At 59.1% G+C, this 19,298-nt stretch overlaps 1 protein-coding gene across 12 annotated transcripts in view; it reads left to right on the forward strand.

Moving 5' to 3' along the window:
* The window catches only part of TMEM94 (transmembrane protein 94), a 33,535-nt gene extending 14,484 nt beyond the window's left edge, over nucleotides 1-19,051 (forward strand). For 5 of the 12 annotated variants that reach the window (XM_042914825.1, XM_042914824.1, XM_042914834.1 and 2 more), the window contains 30 exons: nucleotides 5,152-5,271; nucleotides 5,601-5,728; nucleotides 5,936-6,072; nucleotides 7,757-7,959; nucleotides 8,334-8,485; nucleotides 8,862-8,964; nucleotides 9,187-9,273; nucleotides 9,548-9,664; nucleotides 9,976-10,032; nucleotides 10,288-10,392; nucleotides 10,535-10,699; nucleotides 10,921-11,130; nucleotides 11,584-11,899; nucleotides 12,630-12,803; nucleotides 13,199-13,301; nucleotides 13,426-13,643; nucleotides 14,345-14,526; nucleotides 14,616-14,754; nucleotides 15,014-15,129; nucleotides 15,258-15,357; nucleotides 15,610-15,718; nucleotides 15,914-16,103; nucleotides 16,329-16,406; nucleotides 16,695-16,780; nucleotides 17,042-17,123; nucleotides 17,367-17,515; nucleotides 17,605-17,699; nucleotides 17,808-17,901; nucleotides 18,084-18,254; nucleotides 18,421-19,051. In XM_042914825.1, the coding sequence (XP_042770759.1) occupies nucleotides 5,152-5,271; nucleotides 5,601-5,728; nucleotides 5,936-6,072; nucleotides 7,757-7,959; nucleotides 8,334-8,485; nucleotides 8,862-8,964; nucleotides 9,187-9,273; nucleotides 9,548-9,664; nucleotides 9,976-10,032; nucleotides 10,288-10,392; nucleotides 10,535-10,699; nucleotides 10,921-11,130; nucleotides 11,584-11,899; nucleotides 12,630-12,803; nucleotides 13,199-13,301; nucleotides 13,426-13,643; nucleotides 14,345-14,526; nucleotides 14,616-14,754; nucleotides 15,014-15,129; nucleotides 15,258-15,357; nucleotides 15,610-15,718; nucleotides 15,914-16,103; nucleotides 16,329-16,406; nucleotides 16,695-16,780; nucleotides 17,042-17,123; nucleotides 17,367-17,515; nucleotides 17,605-17,699; nucleotides 17,808-17,901; nucleotides 18,084-18,254; nucleotides 18,421-18,493 (4,059 nt within the window). In that variant the 3' untranslated portion in view covers nucleotides 18,494-19,051. The remainder of the gene's footprint in view (nucleotides 1-5,151; nucleotides 5,272-5,600; nucleotides 5,729-5,935; nucleotides 6,073-7,756; nucleotides 7,960-8,333; nucleotides 8,486-8,861; nucleotides 8,965-9,186; nucleotides 9,274-9,547; nucleotides 9,665-9,975; nucleotides 10,033-10,287; nucleotides 10,393-10,534; nucleotides 10,700-10,920; nucleotides 11,131-11,583; nucleotides 11,900-12,629; nucleotides 12,804-13,198; nucleotides 13,302-13,425; nucleotides 13,644-14,344; nucleotides 14,527-14,615; nucleotides 14,755-15,013; nucleotides 15,130-15,257; nucleotides 15,358-15,609; nucleotides 15,719-15,913; nucleotides 16,104-16,328; nucleotides 16,407-16,694; nucleotides 16,781-17,041; nucleotides 17,124-17,366; nucleotides 17,516-17,604; nucleotides 17,700-17,807; nucleotides 17,902-18,083; nucleotides 18,255-18,420) is intronic. The other 7 variants (XM_042914827.1, XM_042914835.1, XM_042914832.1 and 4 more) reach the window with 5 other exon arrangements.
* Nucleotides 19,052-19,298: the final 247 nt, after the last annotated feature.

A 19,298-nucleotide genomic window follows, 5' to 3' on the forward strand; every position in this document is an offset into this window, starting at 1 on the left:
CATGGGTCATTGAGGTAGGAGCAACCAGGGCCAGGCTGATTTCTTCCTCAGTCTGGGTGGTCGCAGGAGGAAGAAGATGGGTTGATGGGTCGAAGTGCCAAGGTCAGCATGCGCCCGGAAGAGGAAGAAGCTGGGGGCTTTGCTTTGCCTGGCTGAAGACAAGGCTGATTTGTGTCTGGCCATGCTCAGAAGAGATTTATCGTGGCTACTAAAAAGGACCAGCTTCAGTGATTTAGGCGCTATGTGGGTCCCCTCCCCACCTGCACAGGCTAAGAAAGCTGTGACCTGGGGACTTGGTTCAAGGGCCAGCCAGTTCTAATTAGTGGCTATCTGCTGTTGTCAAGGCTAAGGGTCCCCGTCTATGTTTGTAACCTATCTACCTGAGCCTCTGGGACCTGGTTTCTGCTCCCCAAATAGGTGGAGTGGGAAGGAAAAGAGCAGCTGTGTGGACCTGTGAGGAGTCCTGAAAGGACAAGGGCTGGGGGCCAGGGACTCGTGGCTCCGGGCCACCTGGGAAACCTGACCGAGGTGGTGCGGGAGAGCTCAGGGGTGTTAGTTCTGGAAAGGCTTGTTAGACTGACCCAGATGCTCTGCGTCAGGCCCTGCAGATCTGGTCCTGTTCAGTAGCGGGTTTTTTTTACAGTTCTGATTTGATGGATAGAGTCCTCTCCCCACCCTTCCGCTCCTTTAAAGCCCCATGCCCTCCCCGTGTCCCCCCTTTTTTTTTTTTTATTTTTTTTTTTATTTTTTTTTTTATTTTAATTTTTTTTTTTTTCAACGTTTTTTATTTATTTTTGGGACAGAGAGAGACAGAGCATGAACGGGGGAGGGGCAGAGAGAGAGGGAGACACAGAATCGGAAACAGGCTCCAGGCTCCGAGCCATCAGCCCAGAGCCTGACGCGGGGCTCGAACTCACGGACCGCGAGATCGTGACCTGGCTGAAGTCGGACGCTTAACCGACTGCGCCACCCAGGCGCCCCTCGTGTCCCCCCTTTGATGACGGAGCAGGCAGGAGAAGTCCAGCTCATGAGGGGCATTTGTGGCCAGCATCCCCTGAGCCTGGGTTTCGTAGGGGCTCAAGCTACTCTGTTGGGTCCCCTTGAGTCTGACATTTAAAACGGCGGGATGGGGTTGCTTCTACCTGTAAAGCATCGGTGTGAGTGGGGAGGCAGGAGCCTGCCTCTGGTGTAGAGATCTCGACCAGCCATCCTGCCTCACCCTGGGAACGTCTTGGGAGGTGTCTGGCGGTGGGGCGGAGTGGCAGATTTTGAGCATCTGGAAGCAGGAAGAATCTCTTACTCCCTGTGGGTACTTAAGGCTGGGGCAGCTTTCTTGGCCCTGTGGACAAGAAAAGCAGACCTTCGGGTGGCGTGTGTACGAGTCAGGTCCTTCTTTCTCAAACCAACCATACGCATCCGTGTACAGGGTCCCCCCTGGCGCCCAGCCTCACTCGTGTATTGAGAAGGCCGGCGGGGCCAGCTCGCGCGTGGCCCTTTCTTAATTTCCCTTGAAGATGCCCAAGTTCCGCCAGGTTCCTCGGCTTTGGCTCTCACGTTGCAGCAGGGAAGGTGCCGTGAGAGAAAACTGATTTTACCTGCAACCGGGACTCTCCCGCTGGAGACAGGGTGAGGTGTTGCTGTTCCGTGTCAGCGAGGGGGCCATGGCATTTAGATGAGCGTGGCTGGGGCCAGGCAGAGGAGGCTGGCCCAGAAGCCTGTGTCCTCGCCCCAGGGCCTACCTGTACGGGCAGGCACTTTCTTCGGGAAGCATATAATTACAGAATGGCTACTTTTCCTCTGCTGTGCTGTCTTTAATCGCCAGTCTGGAGCTGGTGTTCCTGGCCAGACACAACATGCGTGGGCAGACACACACAGTCCGTTCCGCAGGCCTCTGCTGGCCCTGACCCAGGAGCACTTTGCCCTCTGGCCCATACCTCCCACACCTGGAGACGCCTGGAGAACAGCAGTGTGCAGGTCCCAGGAAGCCGGGTGCAGAGAGAAAGGGAATCAGTTTCTGGGTTGTGGAAGGGGAAGCCCTGGGTTTGGGGGCACCTGGCATGAGGCAGCGGATGTCAGGACAGCCACAGGGCAAGCAGAGGGGAACTGCGGGTGTCCAAAGTCTAAAAGCCTGGCTGGAGGAGGGGCGCCACCCTGGTTCCCTGGTTGCTCCTCTTAGCCCTTGCCTGCCTTCCTGAGCATGGTCCGCATCCCAGACCCAGCAGCTTCCCATGTGACCTGCAGCCCCCTGGGATTTATCCAGCCCTCCCTCTGTCCTGCCCAATCCCCATCTCTTTGGCGGGCAGCCTTTCTACCTCTGCAGGCCAGCCCTTCCCTGCCTCCGGGAGGTTTTCTCACTGCAGCGTTCCTGGAGGCCCTGGCAAGTCCATCTTGGGAAGCTTCACGTCTCCCCCTGCGGAGAGGGAGCTCATAAAGCTCCTGGGGGAGAAGTGGGCAGGGGTGGAGGGATGGTGTGGGAGGCCCTGTGTACCCAACTTCTTCTTCCCTGGCCCAAATCTTCTTCTTCCCTGGCCCAGGCATCACGCCCTGGGCCAGTCCCTTAGACATGAGAAGGCCTCGGGTCTCCTTTTCCTTTCTTCCTCCCCTCCCCCACCCCCGTGCAGGAGTCAGGGAAGCAGACGTACAGACCTCAGCCTTACCTGACACTCATTTGTCCTGGACCACGGCTTTTCAGGAAGGTCCCAGGATCTCTGCCAGAGGGAGGTGGATGCTCTGGAGTATATATTTACCCTTGCTAGGGTACGGGCCCTCTGCCCAGAGGGCCATTTCTTCCTGAGCTGAAATACCCAGTTATCCCCTCTGGGAAGAAGCAGCTCTTATCTTCATAATCCCCCAAAGCCAGCATGGAGAGTGGGGATTAGGGGAGATTTAGGCAAGGGATCTGGGAAGTCTTGGGGCCAGGTTTGCTCTGGAGCCCGTCCTCATTTCTCGGACTGAGAAAGCTGGCAATGGGCCAGTGTGGGGGCTCCACTCAGGTGGGTCCTACCAGGGCGGGTCTGCAGCCGGGGGACACTGCCCCCATGCAGCATCCCATTCTAGTAATGGAGACGTGTGTCCTGTGAAGGACGAGGCTGCCAAGGAGAGGGCTGGATATGGAGACAGGCAGAGAGGAGGAAGTCTGGAACATTAGTGGGCAAAGCCAGGGCAGACCCCAGGGAAGGCGGGTGTGGAATAGGGGAGGGCAATGGGCCGAGGCAGCCAGGGCGTCACCAGCTCAGCCACCCTTGATCAAGACTCAGTAGATGACCTCAGTCCCTTTCTTGACGCCCCAAGTCTAGGGCTTTGCTCCTTTTACTCAAGAACCTTTCCTGGTGGGAGCTCACACTGGTGCTCTTGGGATGGCCCTGGGAAAGACCCAGTTCTCCCCCAGCCCTCCTTTCCCCGGGAGTTTTCTTTTTCCCAGGACCCCCGACCGGGGGATCTGTGCATCAGATTCAATGGGTGCACCAATCCCAACTTCTGAAGTTTTGATTCAGTGGATTTGGGTGGGACCTGGGCATCCACCTTTTTAGAAGCTGCAGGTGTTTCTGCTAGAGATCCCCGGCCGACAACCCCTGATGGAGATGTCACTGGGATCCCAGAATCCATGCGTGCATTCATTCAGCAAGTGTTCACTGAGCTGCTGCCGTGTGCCAGGCCCTGTCTTAGCAGTTGGCTGCAGGGGTGTGTGGAGATGGAAGAATTCAGACCTGTTTTCAGGGAACTGACAGCCAGGTGGGAGAGCCAGACAAGTACATCTATAATGACAGTTCTCCATGACGCAGACTGTGAGCCAGGTTGTCCAGTGTGCTATTGGAATACAAACCTCTCCTGTAAGTGCAGCCCTTGGTTTTGGGAAAATTTCCCAGAGCAGGTGATCTTTGAGCTCAGTCTTGAAGGGGGGTAAGAGTTGTCTGGGGCAGGCAGGGTGTTGTTGGTAGGAAAATGCAGAAAGGTACTCGCCCATCAGCTAGGAGAGCATGGCTTGCGTCAGGAGTGGAAGAAATGCCGGAAAGGGGACTGGAGAACTAGCAGATCGCAGATCATGCTTTGGAGTCTGGGCTTGATTGGCAAGATAAACGCGGTCAGTTGATCTGATGTCTGCTACTGTGGCTGGATGTCACAGTTGGTTTGGAAAAGGTAGAGACTGGAGAGGGGGAAGGGGAGGTAGGGTTGGGGGGAGGGGGGGTCACTGCAGGAGCTGTGCTGTCTGGGCCCGGAAGGGCCACATTCCAGGGTTTTGGATGAAACCACTCCTGGGCCCTGTGAAACAGCAGTACAGCAGTTGAGTAAACAGGCCAGAATTCAGGGCAGTGGTCAGGCTAGAGGTAAACTTCAGGAATTGTAAGCTTGGTGGTGATGAGCAACTACTCCATGATGGTGGCTGAGGTTGCCCTGGAAACTTATATGAATTTGTTGAGATGCCTTAGGGTGGGCTGTGGGGTTAGATGGACAGGAAAGAAAAGCCAGTCAGAGAAGGAGAAAACAGGAGCGAAACCCAGGAATGGGGCTGTCAATAAGAAGAGGCCAGGCTGGGGTCACACAGGACAACGTGGGTGGTCCCCAGTGTTGCCCAGGACCACCCCCATCCGTGCCCCGTTCCACCACCCTCGGTGACTGACGTGACAGTCGTCCCTTTCCTGGGAGCAGCTGTCTTTTGTCTGAGATTGTGTCCTTCCCGATGCTGGAGCATCCTCCCTTCTGTGAAATGGTGGAAACAGAAGATCGTGGGTTTTTTTCTTAATGCTTTTACTAGGAACAATGAAGAGACAGCGTCTCTTTGTTAGTTATCCTCTCCCTGCTTAAAAACACACTATGTTTCGGCCTGTGAAATATAAAGACGGCAGCAGAGGTAGAGGGGAGGTGAGGGGCCAGATCGGTGCGAGGGGTGGGGAGATGCTGATGGCCTTGGAAGGTGGGTTAGGAAACCCTGAGTAGAGAGAGTTTTGGGTCTGTTTCTGTTTTAAACTTGGCCTTGAGGAGTAGGGGATTTTTAACGTGGTGGAGATTTGAGCCAACACCCTGAGGGCTGGGACTAGTGGAGGAAGAGGAGGGAGGATTCAGGGGGGAGGGATGAGGGAAGGCCACTCCAGGCAGTGACTGGGGGGGGGGGGTGCCCAGAGAGATGCTGAGGGCCTTCTGCTTCTCTCCCAGGGCGAGCCACCCTTGGCCCTGGGCCTGTCCACCCGGAAGGCCCTCAGCATCCTGAAGGAGCAGCTCGAGGCGGTGCTGGAAGGACACCTGAAGGAACGGAAGAAATGTCTCACGTGGAAGGTGAAGGAAGCTTTTTCACAGGGAGCCCAGAGCCTGAGTGGGATGGCGGAGAGGCGTGGGAGGCCCGTGACTCTCCCGGTGACCCTGGGCTGCCTCGCAGACTCATGTCCTGGGTGCACTTGGCGCAGGAGCCCGGGAGGAGACCGAGGCAGCCCTGGGGGGGGGGGGGGGCGGGCAGGGGGGAGCGGCCAGTCGGTCGGAGGGCTGGGGCAGGATCAAGCAGCTGTGGAAGGTGGCCAGATTCCAGTAGGATGCTGCGTCCTGGCTCCTTCCCCGGGCCCTCGCTCCCCGCCGCCCTTCCTCACCTCCTCACCTCCTCACCTCCTCAGGAGATGTGGAGGAGCAGCTTCCTGCACCACAGTAACCGCTGCTCCTGCTTCCACTGGCCGGGGGCCTCGCTCATGCTGCTGGCGGTGCTGCTGCTGCTGGGCTGCCACGGGGGCCAGCCGGCGGGCAGGTGAGCTCCCTCCCTCCTCCGAGCCACCCCACCCCTGCCTCAGGTTCAGCATATCTGCCCCCCACCCCACCCCCAAGTCCGGGTTGTTAGGAATCCTCAGTCCCTTGGCTGGCTGCTGTCAGCACCAGAACCAGACACGCTTTCCAGAAGGGGCCGGGGCGGGGCGCCCCTCTCCCTGCTAGAACCCCCTTCACTCCTTCCTGCCAGCCACGGGGCCGAGCTGGTGAGCGCCTCGGCGCTGTGCCTCCTGCTCCTTCTCAACCTCATCCTCATCGGGCGGCAAGATCGGCTGAAGCGCAGGGAGGTAGAGCGGAGGCTCCGAGGGATCATTGACCAAATCCAAGGTGAGGCCAAGGGTCAGGCGTGCCGGGCGGGAAAGAGTGCCCTGTGATGCGTTGGAGCCCTGTGAGCTCTTCTCCCGAGTCCCAGCCAGGAGCCCGGCACACGGGTGGTCAGCATTCTGGCGGCTGTTGGCGTCAAGAGAGTGAGAAGGCTCACCTGCCCTCTTTTGAACAGGACAGTGATAGCCAGGGACAGCTAGGCGCATGCAGGTGGTGGCCTGGGCACGGCATGCAGGCTTGCTAACGGTGGGAGACTAACAGAGAAGACCCTCTCTTGGCAGGAGAACAGTGAGATTTTTCCCTTCCACGTCTGTCTTGTCCAGTGGTACTGGGCCAGGGCAGGTGGGAAGATGGGCCAGAGAAGTCTAAGACCTACAAGAATCAGGGGTGGGGGCCCGGAGCCGGGAGCCCCAAATGGAGCAGCCCTGATCCTAAAGAAGGGAGTTGCTCAGTCAGATTTCTGCTTGTCCTTTCATTCAGGTAGTGGTTACGCCCCAGCTATGGATCAGGGGTGGTAGGTTCTTCTGAGAGACGGTGGTTCCCACTTCCCAAGGGCATGTGGTCTTGTAAGAGAAACACCTGTTGTCTGAGACCTTTCTCTAACTGTACTGGGCAGCAGACATTTGAATGCTAAATGAGGGGATGCCTGGGTGGCTCAGTTGGTTGAGTGTCTGACTCTTGATTTTGGCTGAGGTCATGATCCCAGGGTCATGGGATCGAGTCCCATGTCGAGCTCTGTGCCGAGCATGGAGACTGGTTAAGATTCTCTTCCTGTCTCCCTCTGCCCCTCTCCCCCACTTGCATTCTCTATCCAAAATAAAAAAAATTTTTTTAATTATTATAAATAAATAAATAAATAAATAAATAAATGCTAAGTGAGAAGACGTTGCTTCATTCTGAAATGACCAATGAGTTGCAGCCATGTGCCAGGGACAGGAAGTGACTGAGAAAGATGGGCCCTGCCCTCCGAGAGCTTAGTCTCTTGCTCAGGAAGCATCCATGGCTCCCTGTTGCTCATCAAAGCATCCCAGAAACTCTGGCCCAGGCTCCAACCTTCCTCTCCAGCCTCTTCTCCTGCTACTCACCCTCACGTGAAAAGTACTCCCCAGTCCTAAAACCACTGCGGACTTCCCTGCTTCTGTGCCTCCATCCTGCTGTCCTGCCTGCCCTGCTCCTCCCTCACTCGGCTCTAACTGAAGTTCTTGCCCCTCCTTCAGGACCCACCCTTTTGCCCTGAAGCCACCTCTGATCACATCAGCTCCTCTGTGCTCCCTGCAGCACTGGGATCTTTCCTAACACTCTGAGCACATGCTTGCCTTGCTTTGGTGTTATCTGCCCACATGCATCTCTCTTTTCGGTTATGGCTCAAGGGCAGGGACTGTGTCTTCTTTGATCTTTGCACCCCTCAAAGCCCTCGGCCATGGTTGTGAAATGTCTTTGAATGGAACGGGGCTACAAAGAAGAAGAGCTTCAGGTGTTCAGAGGCCTTGGCGGTGCCTGGGCTGGAGCGGTGGGAAAGGCTTCACAGGGGAGGTGACCTTGGGCGAGTCGGAGTGAATGGTGTGGGTTGCGGCAAACCTTCTGGGAAAGGAAGGAGAAAGAAGGCCGCGCTCCATGGTGTGTGCTGCTGGGTGGCTGGGGTGTGGGGCTGTGGGTGAGGTGCTTTTCCTCTTTCCATTCTCGTCAGATGCGCTCAGGGATGGCAAGGAGATCAAGTGGCCGGATGCCATGTACCCAGACCTCCACATGCCCTTTGCACCATCCTGGTCCCTGCACTGGGCGTACAGAGATGGACATCTGGTCAACCTGCCAGTTAGCCTGTTGGTGGAAGGAGACATCATAGCTCTGAGGCCCGGCCAGGAATCGTTCGCCTCTCTGAGGGGGATCAAGGTAGCTCAGGACTTTTCTCCTCCCCTGGAAATGCCGTGGGAGCATCCACAGGCAATGGTGGGAGGGCCCCAGGGCTTAATCCTGAAGCTTCCTGGCCAGCTCACGGGCTTCTTGGCAAGGGCTCTTAGGAGAACAGAGAAGGGCTAGAATATTTTTCTCCTTCTTGGCCTGTTCTTTCTTTTCTCTGCCCCTTAAGCTTGTGGGAATCCAGTTCCACAGCTGCCCCCAACCCTCCGCCCCACAGCTGACTCTTTGCTAACTGATGGTCCCTAACCCAATGAACTGCTTCCATTTAGCTGGAATTGTCAAGGAAGGGTGGCTTCCGAATGAACCTGTTAATTGCCCTCAACCTCCTCCCCCTTCCTCCCTGGCAGGATGATGAACACATTGTCTTAGAGCCCGGAGACCTGTTTCCCCCTTTCTCTCCACCCCCTTCCCCCAGGGGAGAAGTGAAGAAAGGGCCACAGAACCCCCAGCAGCACCGACTCTTCCGCGTCCTTGAGACCCCTGTGATTGACAACATCAGGTAGGGTTGCTGCCCTGCCTTCCTTCTGTCCCCTGACTTCTCCTCGTCCCTAGTGGCTCTGTGAGCTGGGGGCAGGGGGTGGGTGACGAGGAGCCTTGTTTACGCTGAGGTTCCCTTAGGGCAGGCACCTCTATGGGGTCTTTTCTTTAGTGTCTCATGAGCATTCCTAGACTGGGTGATTGTTCCTCTCCCCCCTGTTGGAACTCTGAGGGGACGGCTCTGGAGGCTGCCCCAGACCCCTCTCTTGGGGGGCGGGGGACTTGGTGGGGGCCAGGGAATAGGAGAGATTGCCTGACTCAGTGATGCCCCGTAAAGGTGCATGTTTCTGGCCTCTTCCTGAGAGTTTGCACAACTGTAGGGTCACCCCTTTCTGCAGGTGGTGCCTGGACATGGCCCTGTCCCGCCCAGTCACTGCTCTGGACAACGAGCGGTTCACGGTGCAGTCGGTGATGTTGCACTACGCTGTGCCTGTTGTCCTGGTGCGTGAGGCGGGCCGCGCGGGGCAGGGGAGAGGGCCAAGGAAAAGGGGGAGCCTCAGGGCCAGATTCAGGTGAGCGTGTGAGTGAAGACAGGGATCCCAGCGTGAGCTGGCCAGTGCTGGGGTTGGGGGCGTGTGAGTGGGCAGAGGAAAGGGAACCTTAGAGCCCGAGTGTCTCTCTGGGTGGCGGGGGCTAAGGCTGCACCTCTCCTGTGCCCCAAAGGCCGGCTTCCTCATCACCAACGCCCTGCGCTTTATGCTGAATGCCCCTGGGGTCACGTCCTGGCAGTACACCCTCCTCCAGCTACAGGTAACCCCCACCGTATCCCGACTGTCGTGCTTTGCACTTTCTGTGGCGCCTGGGTCCCCTCACGGTGCCCTGATTGTTCCTTCCTCTCTGTGGCCCCAGGGTCCCTCAGGCTTCAAACTTAAGAATGCCTGCTTTCCTTCTTCTCTTCTTGCCCTGGACAGCTGTCCCTTTCTACTCAGGGAATGGCTTCAGGGCCGGGGAAGCCCTTCTCTCCCTCCCTCCTTCCAGGCCAGCAGCTCCTTGGGAGCCTTCAGTGTGGTTCGCGCTTTCCCAGGTGAACGGCGTCCTGCCCGTCCTCCCCCTGCTCTTTCCAGCCCTCTGGGTTCTGGCGACCGCCTGTGGAGAAGCCCGCGTCCTGGCTCAGATGAGCAAGGCCTCTCCCAGCTCCTTGGTAGGTTGTTCCAAGGCATCTGGGGGACAGTGCGAAAAGAATACAAACCAGGAGCAAAAAGCGGGTGCCCAGCGAATGGGTGCAGACTGTGGGCCCGGCATGTGGGCAGGACTTGGGCAGCTCTCCAGGCCAGGCCTGGGAGAGGCCGGTGAGCGTCTGTCCTGGCGCTCAGCAGACAGGGGATTCGGGGACTGCCCAGGTGTCCTTTACCAACGGCGTTGGGAGCCTTGCTGGCGTGGGGCCCCCCACCTTCCAGCTCGGAGGCCTGTGTGAGGGTGGCCCCCTGAGCCGGCTCCCTCTTCTCTGCGCAGCTGGCCAAGTTCTCGGAGGACACTCTCAGCAGCTATACAGAAGCCGTCTCCTCTCAGGTATGCTCACCTGGGACACCTTTGGTCCCAGGCCTCCGTAGGCACCGACCTGAGCTCCCTCAAGCTGGCCCCTTGTGGAACCCTGGGGCTCCCCTGCCTTGTGGCCATTGAGTCTCCTGTCTCATGAGGGCAGTGTGCTTTGCCCAGACAAATGCCTCTCCAACCCCAACTTCCTGGCATCCCTGCACTGTTTCCTCTGTTGGCCCCAGAGGCTATCTCTAGGGAAATAATGCTGGACTTTGCCTCTTCCGCCAGGAAATGCTACGCTGCATTTGGGGTCACTTCCTGCGGGTGATCCAGGGGACGTCGCCGACGCTGAGCCATAGTTCCAGCCTGTTGCACAGCTTGGGCTCTGTCACGGTGAGGCTGGGCCCCGTGGGAGGACCCCGCCTCAGCTGGCCTGCCGCCTGGCTATGTGTGGGGTGCCTTTCTGCCACTTACGTGGACCCTGGCAAGTTGGGGAATGCCAAGCCTCTTTCCCGATTCCTGTCTCTCCCTGCAGGTCCTATGCTGTGTGGACAAACAGGGGATCCTGTCGTGGCCAAACCCCAGCCCGGAGACCGTGTTGTTCTTCAGTGGGAAGGTGGAGCCCCCACACAGCAGCCACGAGGACCTAACAGATGACCTGTCCACCCGCTCCTTCTGCCACCCCGAGGTAGAGGAGGAGGTATGGCCGGCTCCCGGGGACCCAGCTCTGGGCCCGGCCGGTGGCCTCGGGGAGGGTGAGGCTAAGAGGGAGAAGGACGGCTCGAGCACCATTAGGATCTGCTGGGCAGTTGAGGCGGAGCCCCCACAGCCAGCAGTGAAGGGACATAACCGCCCTGCCTCCTTGGTCCGTGGCAGCTGTTGGGACCCCAGTCCGAGGCCTGTGCTCCTTGTTCTCTTCAGCCCCACGAACGAGATGCCCTCCTGGCTGGCTCCCTGAACACTTCCCTGCACCTTTCCAATGAGCAGGAACGCGGTGACTGGCCCGGTGACGGTCCCAAGCCCCCTGAATTCTACTCTCACCACAAAGCACACGGCCGCAGCAAACACCCATCCGGCTCCAATGTGAGCTTCAGCAGGGACACAGAGGGTGGTGAAGAAGAGCCTGGCAAGGTGAGAGGAAGCTGGAGAGCAGCCGTGGGGTGTCCCGGCCTCCCTGCCGAAGAGGCTATGGGGCGCAGATGTCACGGCCTCTGTTCCCAGGCCACCAGGCTTGGCCAGGCAGGGCCGCCTCCCAAGGCCTCACCTGGGACCCTTCCGGGAAGTAGGCCCTTTCTCCCTTTCTGGATTTCGCAGATGGTAATTGGTCGGGGCGAGGCCCTTTCTCCTAGTTACCACCTTCTAAAGACAGAAAGCTGGCGGCTTCCTCTAAAATATTTCCACCCGCCTGAAAGAGATCCTTCATTGTTCCCTCCCTGGCCTGGGTACTGCCATCGTTGGGGATAGCTACTAGAAGCAGCTGAAGGCCAGCAAGGGCAGGGAGAGGGTGTCGGGGAGGGATGCACAGAGCGTGAGCACGAACCCTCCAGTCTGACGCTGTCCTCTCCCCTCCACGTTTTCCTTGAGGCCCAGCCCGGGCTGGAGGGCGAGCCGTACGAAGCGGAGGACTTCGTGTGTGACTACCACCTGGAGATGCTGAGCCTGTCGCAGGACCAGCAGAACCCCTCCTGCATCCAGTTCGATGACTCCAACTGGCAGCTGCACCTTACCTCCCTGAAGCCCCTGGGTCTCAACGTGCTGCTGAACTTGTGTAACGCCAGCGTCACGGAGCGGCTGTGCCGGTTCTCAGACCACCTGTGCAACATCGCCCTGCAGGAGAGCCACAGCGCCGTCCTGCCCGTGCACGTACCCTGGGGCCTCTGCGAGCTGGCCCGCCTCATAGGTACGCTGGCCGCCGCTTCCGAACCTGCTGGTGCCCCGTGGCCGCATGGAGAGCGCCGTCAGCCCTCTTAGCTTCTTCTTTTTTTTTTTTTTTTTACTGTTTATTTATTTATTTATTTTTATTAAAAAAAAAATTTTTTTTTAACGTTTATTTATTTTTGAGACAGAGAGAGACAGAGCATGAACGGGGGAGGGTCAGAGAGAGAGGGAGACACAGAATCTGAAACAGGCTCCAGGCTCTGAGCACTCAGCACAGAGCCTGACGCGGGGCTCGAACTCACGGACCGCGAGATCGTGACCTGAGCCGAAGTCGGATGCTCAACCGACTGAGCCACCCAGGCGCCCCTATTTATTTATTTTGAGAGAGAGAATGCAAGCAGGGGAGGAGCAGAGAGAGGGAGAGGGAATCCCAAGCAAGCTCCGTGCTGTCAGCACAGAGCCTGATGTGGGGCTCGAACTCATGAACTGTGAAATCATGACCTGAGCCAAAATCGAGTCGGACGCTCAACCAACTGAGCCAGCCAGCGCCCCAGCCCTCTTAGGCTCTGACCACCCCCTTTAACCAGGCACCGTTCGGCAGTGCTTCCTCATCTCGTCTGGGAAAGTAACCAACAGAGGGATGAGCAGGGGACAGGAAGCAGCCCAGCCTGACTGGGCTTGTCTCCGTGCCAGGGAGGGCGGTGCAGGTGCTTCCTCCCGGACACTCTGAGTTGCTATCCCTCCCCCTGCAGGCTTCACTCCTGGGGCCAAGGAGCTCTTCAAACAGGAAAACCACCTTGCACTCTACCGCCTCCCCAGTGCCGAGATGGTGAAGGAAACCTCGCTGGGAAGGCTCTCCTGTGTCACCAAGCGGCGCCCCCCCCTCAGCCACATGATCAGCCTCTTCATCAAGGACACCACCACCAGTGAGCCTTCCAGGCTTGGCCAACATCAGGCCAGACCTTCCTGGAGCTTGGCAGGGCGGAGCTTCTTTTAGGCATCCCTCTTTAGGGGCAGCCCAGGCAGATGAGCTCTAGATAACGTCCCGAGTCTTCTTTGCACGTGGCAGGGATTGGATTTGGGGACTGGGGCTGGGATGGCGTGGCCACAGGGGCCGGGACTGTTTGAAGGACGGGCGGCCTAGTGTCTGCATCACAAGCCCGGCACCTCCCACACAAGCCTGGGGCATTGTGTGGAGACCCCCAAGGTCTCCTTAGCACCCTTCTCGAGGATGGGAGGGTGTTCCCTGAGTGAGTGAGCCGGGAGGAGGGCAGCGGTGGCTTGGGGCACTCACGGCTCGGCCTCTTCCTCCCTGCCTCAGGTACAGAACAGATGCTGTCCCATGGCACGGCGGACGTGGTCTTAGAGGCCTGCACAGACTTCTGGGACGGGGCCGACATCTACCCTCTTTCGGGTTCTGACAGGTGGGTGAGGAGGCACACGCCAGTGCTGGTCGCAGACCGCCCTGCCATCTGCCTTCCCGCCGGCCCACGGGCAGGGGGGCATCTCAGGACTGCTCGCCTCACTCCTGCCCTGCTTCCCTGGCAGAAAGAAAGTGCTGGATTTCTACCAGCGAGCCTGCTTGTCTGGCTACTGCTCTGCCTTTGCCTACAAGCCCATGAGCTGCGCCCTGTCCTCTCAACTCAACGGCAAGTGCATTGAGCTGGTGCAGGCGCCTGGCCAAAGCAGCATCTTCACCATGTGCGAGCTGCCCAGCACTGTCCCCATCAAGCTCAGCACCCGCCGCAACAGCTGGAGCTCTGACGGTACCGTGCACGTCCGTCCCTGTGGGGGCCCCGAGTGGGGAGGGCTTCCGGAGGGCCGTGGAGTCCATCATAGCAGAGGGGACAGTGGGCGCAGCATCAAGGTGGCACTCACCGCCTGGTGATGTGGGCCAGTCCCTTAGCCTTCTCGTGGATAGGTAGGTGCTTGCTCTGGTCTCCTCTCCTCACAGGTTTCTTGTGACACTCCGGTGGGATACTGGATAGCAAAGGGCTTTCTTTGAAAGTTATAAAATAGCAGTATTTATAGAACACTGGCCTTACTTGAACCAGACAAAAGGCCAGGTCACAACCCTGCTGAAACAGAGGGACTCAGAGCCACCCTGCCCCTCCCCACTCCACCAAACAGACAGACTCACAGGGGTCTTATGACCCAAAAGACCGTGAATTGAGGCCATTGCTGAGAGTGAGGGCAGCCCCCTAGCCTTGGACCAGGGCTGGACTCTATCGTTACTCCTGAGGATTGTCACCTGACTGATGAGTACCTCTCGTTGTCTTTTCTCCTGTGTCCGTTGGCTCCTTTGTATGTCTTGGCTGTGTGTGTGCGTGGCTGTGTGTGGTCCCCCGGGGCCCACGTGCTCATTGACTTGGGTGTGGCATCTGTGTGTGTGGCCTGGGCCGCCTCCTGGAATCTGCTGGTTCCTGGGTGTTCCTGGCCGGGCTCTGTGCCTTGTGCCTACCTGAAGAAGGGATCGGGGAGGTGCTGGAGAAGGAAGACTGTATGCAGGCCCTGAGCGGCCAGATCTTCATGGGCATGGTGTCCTCCCAGTACCAGGCCCGGCTGGACATCGTGCGCCTCATCGACGGGCTGGTCAATGCCTGCATCCGCTTCGTCTACTTCTCTTTGGAGGATGAGCTCAAAAGCAAGGTGGGGAGAGCCACCCCTCTCTGCTGCCCCTGATGCTTTCTCCCATGGGCTTGTGGGCCCATCTGTTCGTGGCCATCTGCCTTTTGCAGGTGTTTGCAGAAAAGATGGGCCTGGAGACAGGTTGGAACTGCCACATCTCTCTCACGCCCAATGGGGACATGCCTGGCTCTGAGATCCCCCCCTCCAGCCCTAGCCATGCTGGCTCCCTGCATGATGACCTGAATCAGGGTAAGGGCGAAGTTTTGTGGTGGGGACGAGATGGGTGTGGGCACTTCTCTCCTGGGAGCTACAGCTAGAAAGAGCCTCCGTAGATCCTTCCTGATAAGTACATTCCCTTGGAAAATGGCTCTCGTCTCCCCGCGGTAACAACAGTTGACAGCGAAGGAGAGGAGACCCAGATGCAGGAAGTTCTCTGCCGTCTTCAGGGCAAGGAAAGGCCCCCAGAAAGGCTGACTCCAAGGTGAAGGACAGGCTTTCATCTCCACAGTGTCCCGAGACGATGCAGAAGGGCTCCTTCTGATGGAGGAGGAGGGTCACTCTGACCTCATTAGCTTCCAGCCGACAGACAGTGACCTCCCCAGCTTCCTGGAGGACTGCAACCGGGTATGACGGCAGGGTCTGTGCCCCTTCACCCCCAGAGGTAGCTGAATCGCTGGCCCCGAGAAGGGGGGCAGAGAGGGACGGGCCCTTCTCCCCAATCCTGAGGCTCCTGGCATCTCTGCTCTCTCCAGGCCAAGCTTCCCCGAGGCATCCACCAGGTGCGTCCCCACCTGCAGAACATTGACAACGTGCCCCTGCTAGTGCCCCTGTTCACCGACTGTACCCCCGAGAGTGAGTACCGTAGAGGAATCTGGGCTGGACGAGCTGGGGAATCCAGGGGGCTGGAGCTGTGGGTGTGCCCTTTCTAGGGAGTCAGAAGTGACAATCGTTCCATGATATTCATCCTCCTGGGGGTAGGATTGTCCCCAAGAGGGGCCTGCTTCCCCTGTCTCCTGCTCTCCTGCCCCGTGGGTCTCTTCCCAGAGCCTCACACAGGGCTCCGCCTACCTGACTCTTGTGCCCCCTGACTGCACCCCACCCCAGCCATGTGTGAGATGATCAAGATCATGCAGGAATATGGGGAGGTGACCTGCTGCCTGGGCAGCTCTGCCAACCTCAGGAACAGTTGCCTTTTCCTCCAGAGCGACATCAGGTCAGGATGACATCCTAGAGCGGGGGCTTACACGGGCTGGGGCATGTTCCACGGCTGATCTTGCCCTAATTGGGACCGAGGGACCTGGACATGGTGGAAAGAGAGGGAGCAGGTGCTTGCCTAGTCCTATGGGCGATGGGATGGGGTCTTTGCGGAGTGTCGCTGAGGGGTATGCTTTGCCCCTGCGCCGAGCAGCATCGCCCTGGATCCCCTGTACCCATCCCGCTGCTCCTGGGAGACCTTTGGCTACGCCACCAGCACCAGCATGGCCCAGGCCTCGGATGGCCTTTCTCCCCTGCAGCTCTCGGGGCAGCTCAACAGCCTGCCCTGCTCCCTGACATTTCGCCAAGAAGAGACCATCAGCATCATCCGGCTCATTGAGCAGGTGGGGGCTCGGGAAGGCGGTGGGACGTGGGGCCTGCATGGGGTGGGGAATAGTGACACAGGCTCCACCTGGGCTCCCTGGGGCAGATGTACCTGCAAGAGAGCCTTTCCCGGGCACTGTTATTTGCCTCCACCCTTTCCTAGCAGGAGCATCTGGGGCATCTGGCTCTTGGCTGAGATCTGTCAGCTGTAGGCCTGGCCACAATCTGTCCCTCCCGGTCCCTAGGCTCGGCACGCCACCTATGGCATTCGCAAGTGCTTCCTCTTCCTGCTGCAATGCCAGTTGACTCTCGTGGTCATCCAGGTGAGGCGGGGCCGGCACAGGCATTGCCCCTCCCCCGCCCGCTTCCCCCCGCCCAGGGCCAGTTGAGTCTGAGGTGGCAGTTCCGGGGGATGCGGCACAGCCTAGGGGCCCCCGAGCCTCTGTGAAACCCCTGGGCTTTCGGTAATGATCCCATCAGCAGAATAGTGGCCCCTGTGGCCCCGGCTCCCCTGGGCACCTCTCTGGGCACAGGGCCAGGCGGTCCTGGGGCTCCAGGCATCACACTGTTCGCTAGAATCTAATCATGCTTCCTGGGCTCTCCTGGTCCAGTTCCTGTCTTGTCTGGTTCAGCTGCCACCGCTGCTGAGTACCACTGACATCCTGTGGCTGTCCTGCTTTTGCTACCCTCTGCTCAGGTGAGAGTCATTCTGCCCCTCCGTGCCCAGGCAGGCAGGGTTGGGATATCCCCGAGCAGCCCCAGGAGCCCGGGTTCCGTGAGACCCGCTTAGTGCTCACGTCTCCTGGTGCAGAGGGCACTGGGGGGCTCTCTCTCCTTCGTCTTATCCCATCTGCTCAGACCTCCCCTCGCGTCCCAAAACTCCCGAAAGGCTACCCATGTGGGAATCGGGGGACAGAAGGCCACAGTCGCCACGCTTCACCAAGTCCCTGCTTTTCAGCATCTCTCTGCTGGGAAAGCCCCCGCATAGCTCCGTCATGTCTATGGCCACGGGGAAGAACCTTCAGTCCATTCCTAGGAAGGTGAGCCACGTGGAGCCCTGTGAGCCTGGGCCTTTCCTGAGGGACGGGTGCGTGGAGGGGACGGGGCCTCGGGGGAGAGGTAGGGGCCTCCATCAGGACTTCCGCCAACCGCAGGGGAGGTGGCGGTGTGGAGCCGGGAAGCGTCCTCCGCGCCTGGGCCTGCCCGTGTCCTGGAGGGCCCGCCGCGCCTGGTGCCGGAGGGGCCGCTGCCGTGGGGGTGACCGGCCTCCCTCTTCTCTGCAGACCCAGCACTACTTCCTGCTCTGCTTCTCGCTCAAATTCAGCCTCACCGTCAGCTCGTGCCTCATCTGCTTTGGCTTCACGCTGCAGAGCTTCTGTGACAGCTCCCGGGCCCGCAACCTCACCAACTGCTCCTCCATCATGCTGGGCAGGTGGGTCCTGACCCCACCCCCCCCTCGCCCGCCCCCTGCGCACTTTCCCGGGGCCCAGAGGGGGCTGAGTCCACCCCTTGCTTTGGCAGTCATGCCGACACAGCTCCAGCCTGGTTTGACGACTTTGCCAACGGGCTGCTGACGGCCCAGAAGCTCACGGCGGCCCTGACCGTCCTGCACACGGGTGAGAGGCTCCCAGGGAGGGGGCCGGTGGCGGCCGGTGGGGCACCCCGGGGGCAAGGCCTCGGCCGGTGGGAAGTCTAACACCGCCCGCTGGCCCTGTTTTCTCCAGTCTTCATTTCTATCACCCACGTGCATCGCACCAAGCCCCTGTGGAGAAAGAGCCCCTTGACAAACCTCTGGTGGGCCGTGACGGTGCCCGTGGTGTGAGTATCTCCGGGCGGAGGTGGGGGAGGGGCAGGGGACTTTGGCAGAGACTAGGGGGCTCGAAGGCAGGAGTTGAGCCAGAGGTTGAGTGCTGTCCCCCTTGAGCTACTCATACTGGGAAAAGCAGGGCGGGAGGCAAGAAGAGGCAGGTTCATGCAGGGCTGTCACTTCCCCCCTGCAGCCTGCTGGGGCAGGTGGGCCAGACGGCAGTGGACCTACAGCTGTGGACGCACAGGGACAGCCGTGTCCACTTTGGCCTGGAGGACGTGCCTCTGCTGACATGGCTCCTGGGCTGCCTCTCCCTGGTCCTTGTGGTGGTCACCAACGAGATCGTGAAGCTGCATGAGATTCGGTGAGCTGCCAACTGGGCACTCCCTCCAGGGTCAGGCGCGTTCCCCAAGCCTGTCACCTCCCGGGCACTTGCCCGCTGCCTGGACTTCCATCCTTCTCTGGGGTCCTACCCTGTTCCCGGTCTGGGGTTCTGCTCTAACCTGTGCTTTGATCTCCTGCCCCACCAGGGTCCGGGTTCGCTACCAGAAGCGACAGAAACTGCAGTTTGAAACGAAGCTGGGCATGAACTCCCCCTTCTGAGCCATCGGCCACAGTGCCCATAGTTGCCCTGGTCCTGGGGCTAAAGCCAGACCAGTTTCTGAGTCTGGGGAGTTGGTATCGCGAAGGTTTCAGGGTTTCCTCTTGCGCCCCATGGCACTGGAGGCCCAGCTCTGTGTCAGACCCAGCTGTCATCCTGCCCCCTCCCCGGGGCTTAACCGTGGAGGAGCTGGTGAGCCATGGCCTCGGCATCAAGCCAGTCTGGTCTTGAATGTATGACCTAGTGCACTTAGTAGAGGGGCCCTTAGCCCCCTCCACCTGTGGGCTGCCCCCCTCTTTAGGGGCTCTTAACCCAGGGCCCTCTGCTCTGGGGTCTCCGGGCAGAGTCGTGAACTGTGGGGCCAGGACCTCAGTGGTAGCAGCCGTGGGAGGTCCAGACAGGCCACTGTCGAAGGCAGCGGTGGTGGTGTATCCTCCCTGCACCCCAGCCTGTCTTCCTGGGGCAGGAGCCTGGACGTGGTTGAGTGTTTCCCCTCCCTCCTTCTATGGGGGAGCCTCACGCTCAGACCTGAAGATGAAGAGCCTGCCCCCCCCCCCCGCCCCCGCCCCCGCCTGGCCCTGGCCCCTCTTCCTGTGCTGCCTTCAAGCTGGCCTCGAGCGTCAGTCTTGGGGATGTGACCCAGGGCTCCTTTTAGCCCCCTGCCGTAGTTCTCGTGTGAGAATGTTTTTACTGGTGTATATTTTTTACTGGAAATGAGCCTTTTAGGAATGAATGTAGACTGGTTTGTATTAAAACTTGTAAATTGCCTAAGAAAAATCTGTGGCTGGTCCATGAGGCAGCCACTAA

This window comes from Panthera leo, chromosome E1, assembly GCF_018350215.1.
Source record: "Panthera leo isolate Ple1 chromosome E1, P.leo_Ple1_pat1.1, whole genome shotgun sequence".
Taxonomy (NCBI): Eukaryota; Metazoa; Chordata; class Mammalia; order Carnivora; family Felidae; genus Panthera; species Panthera leo.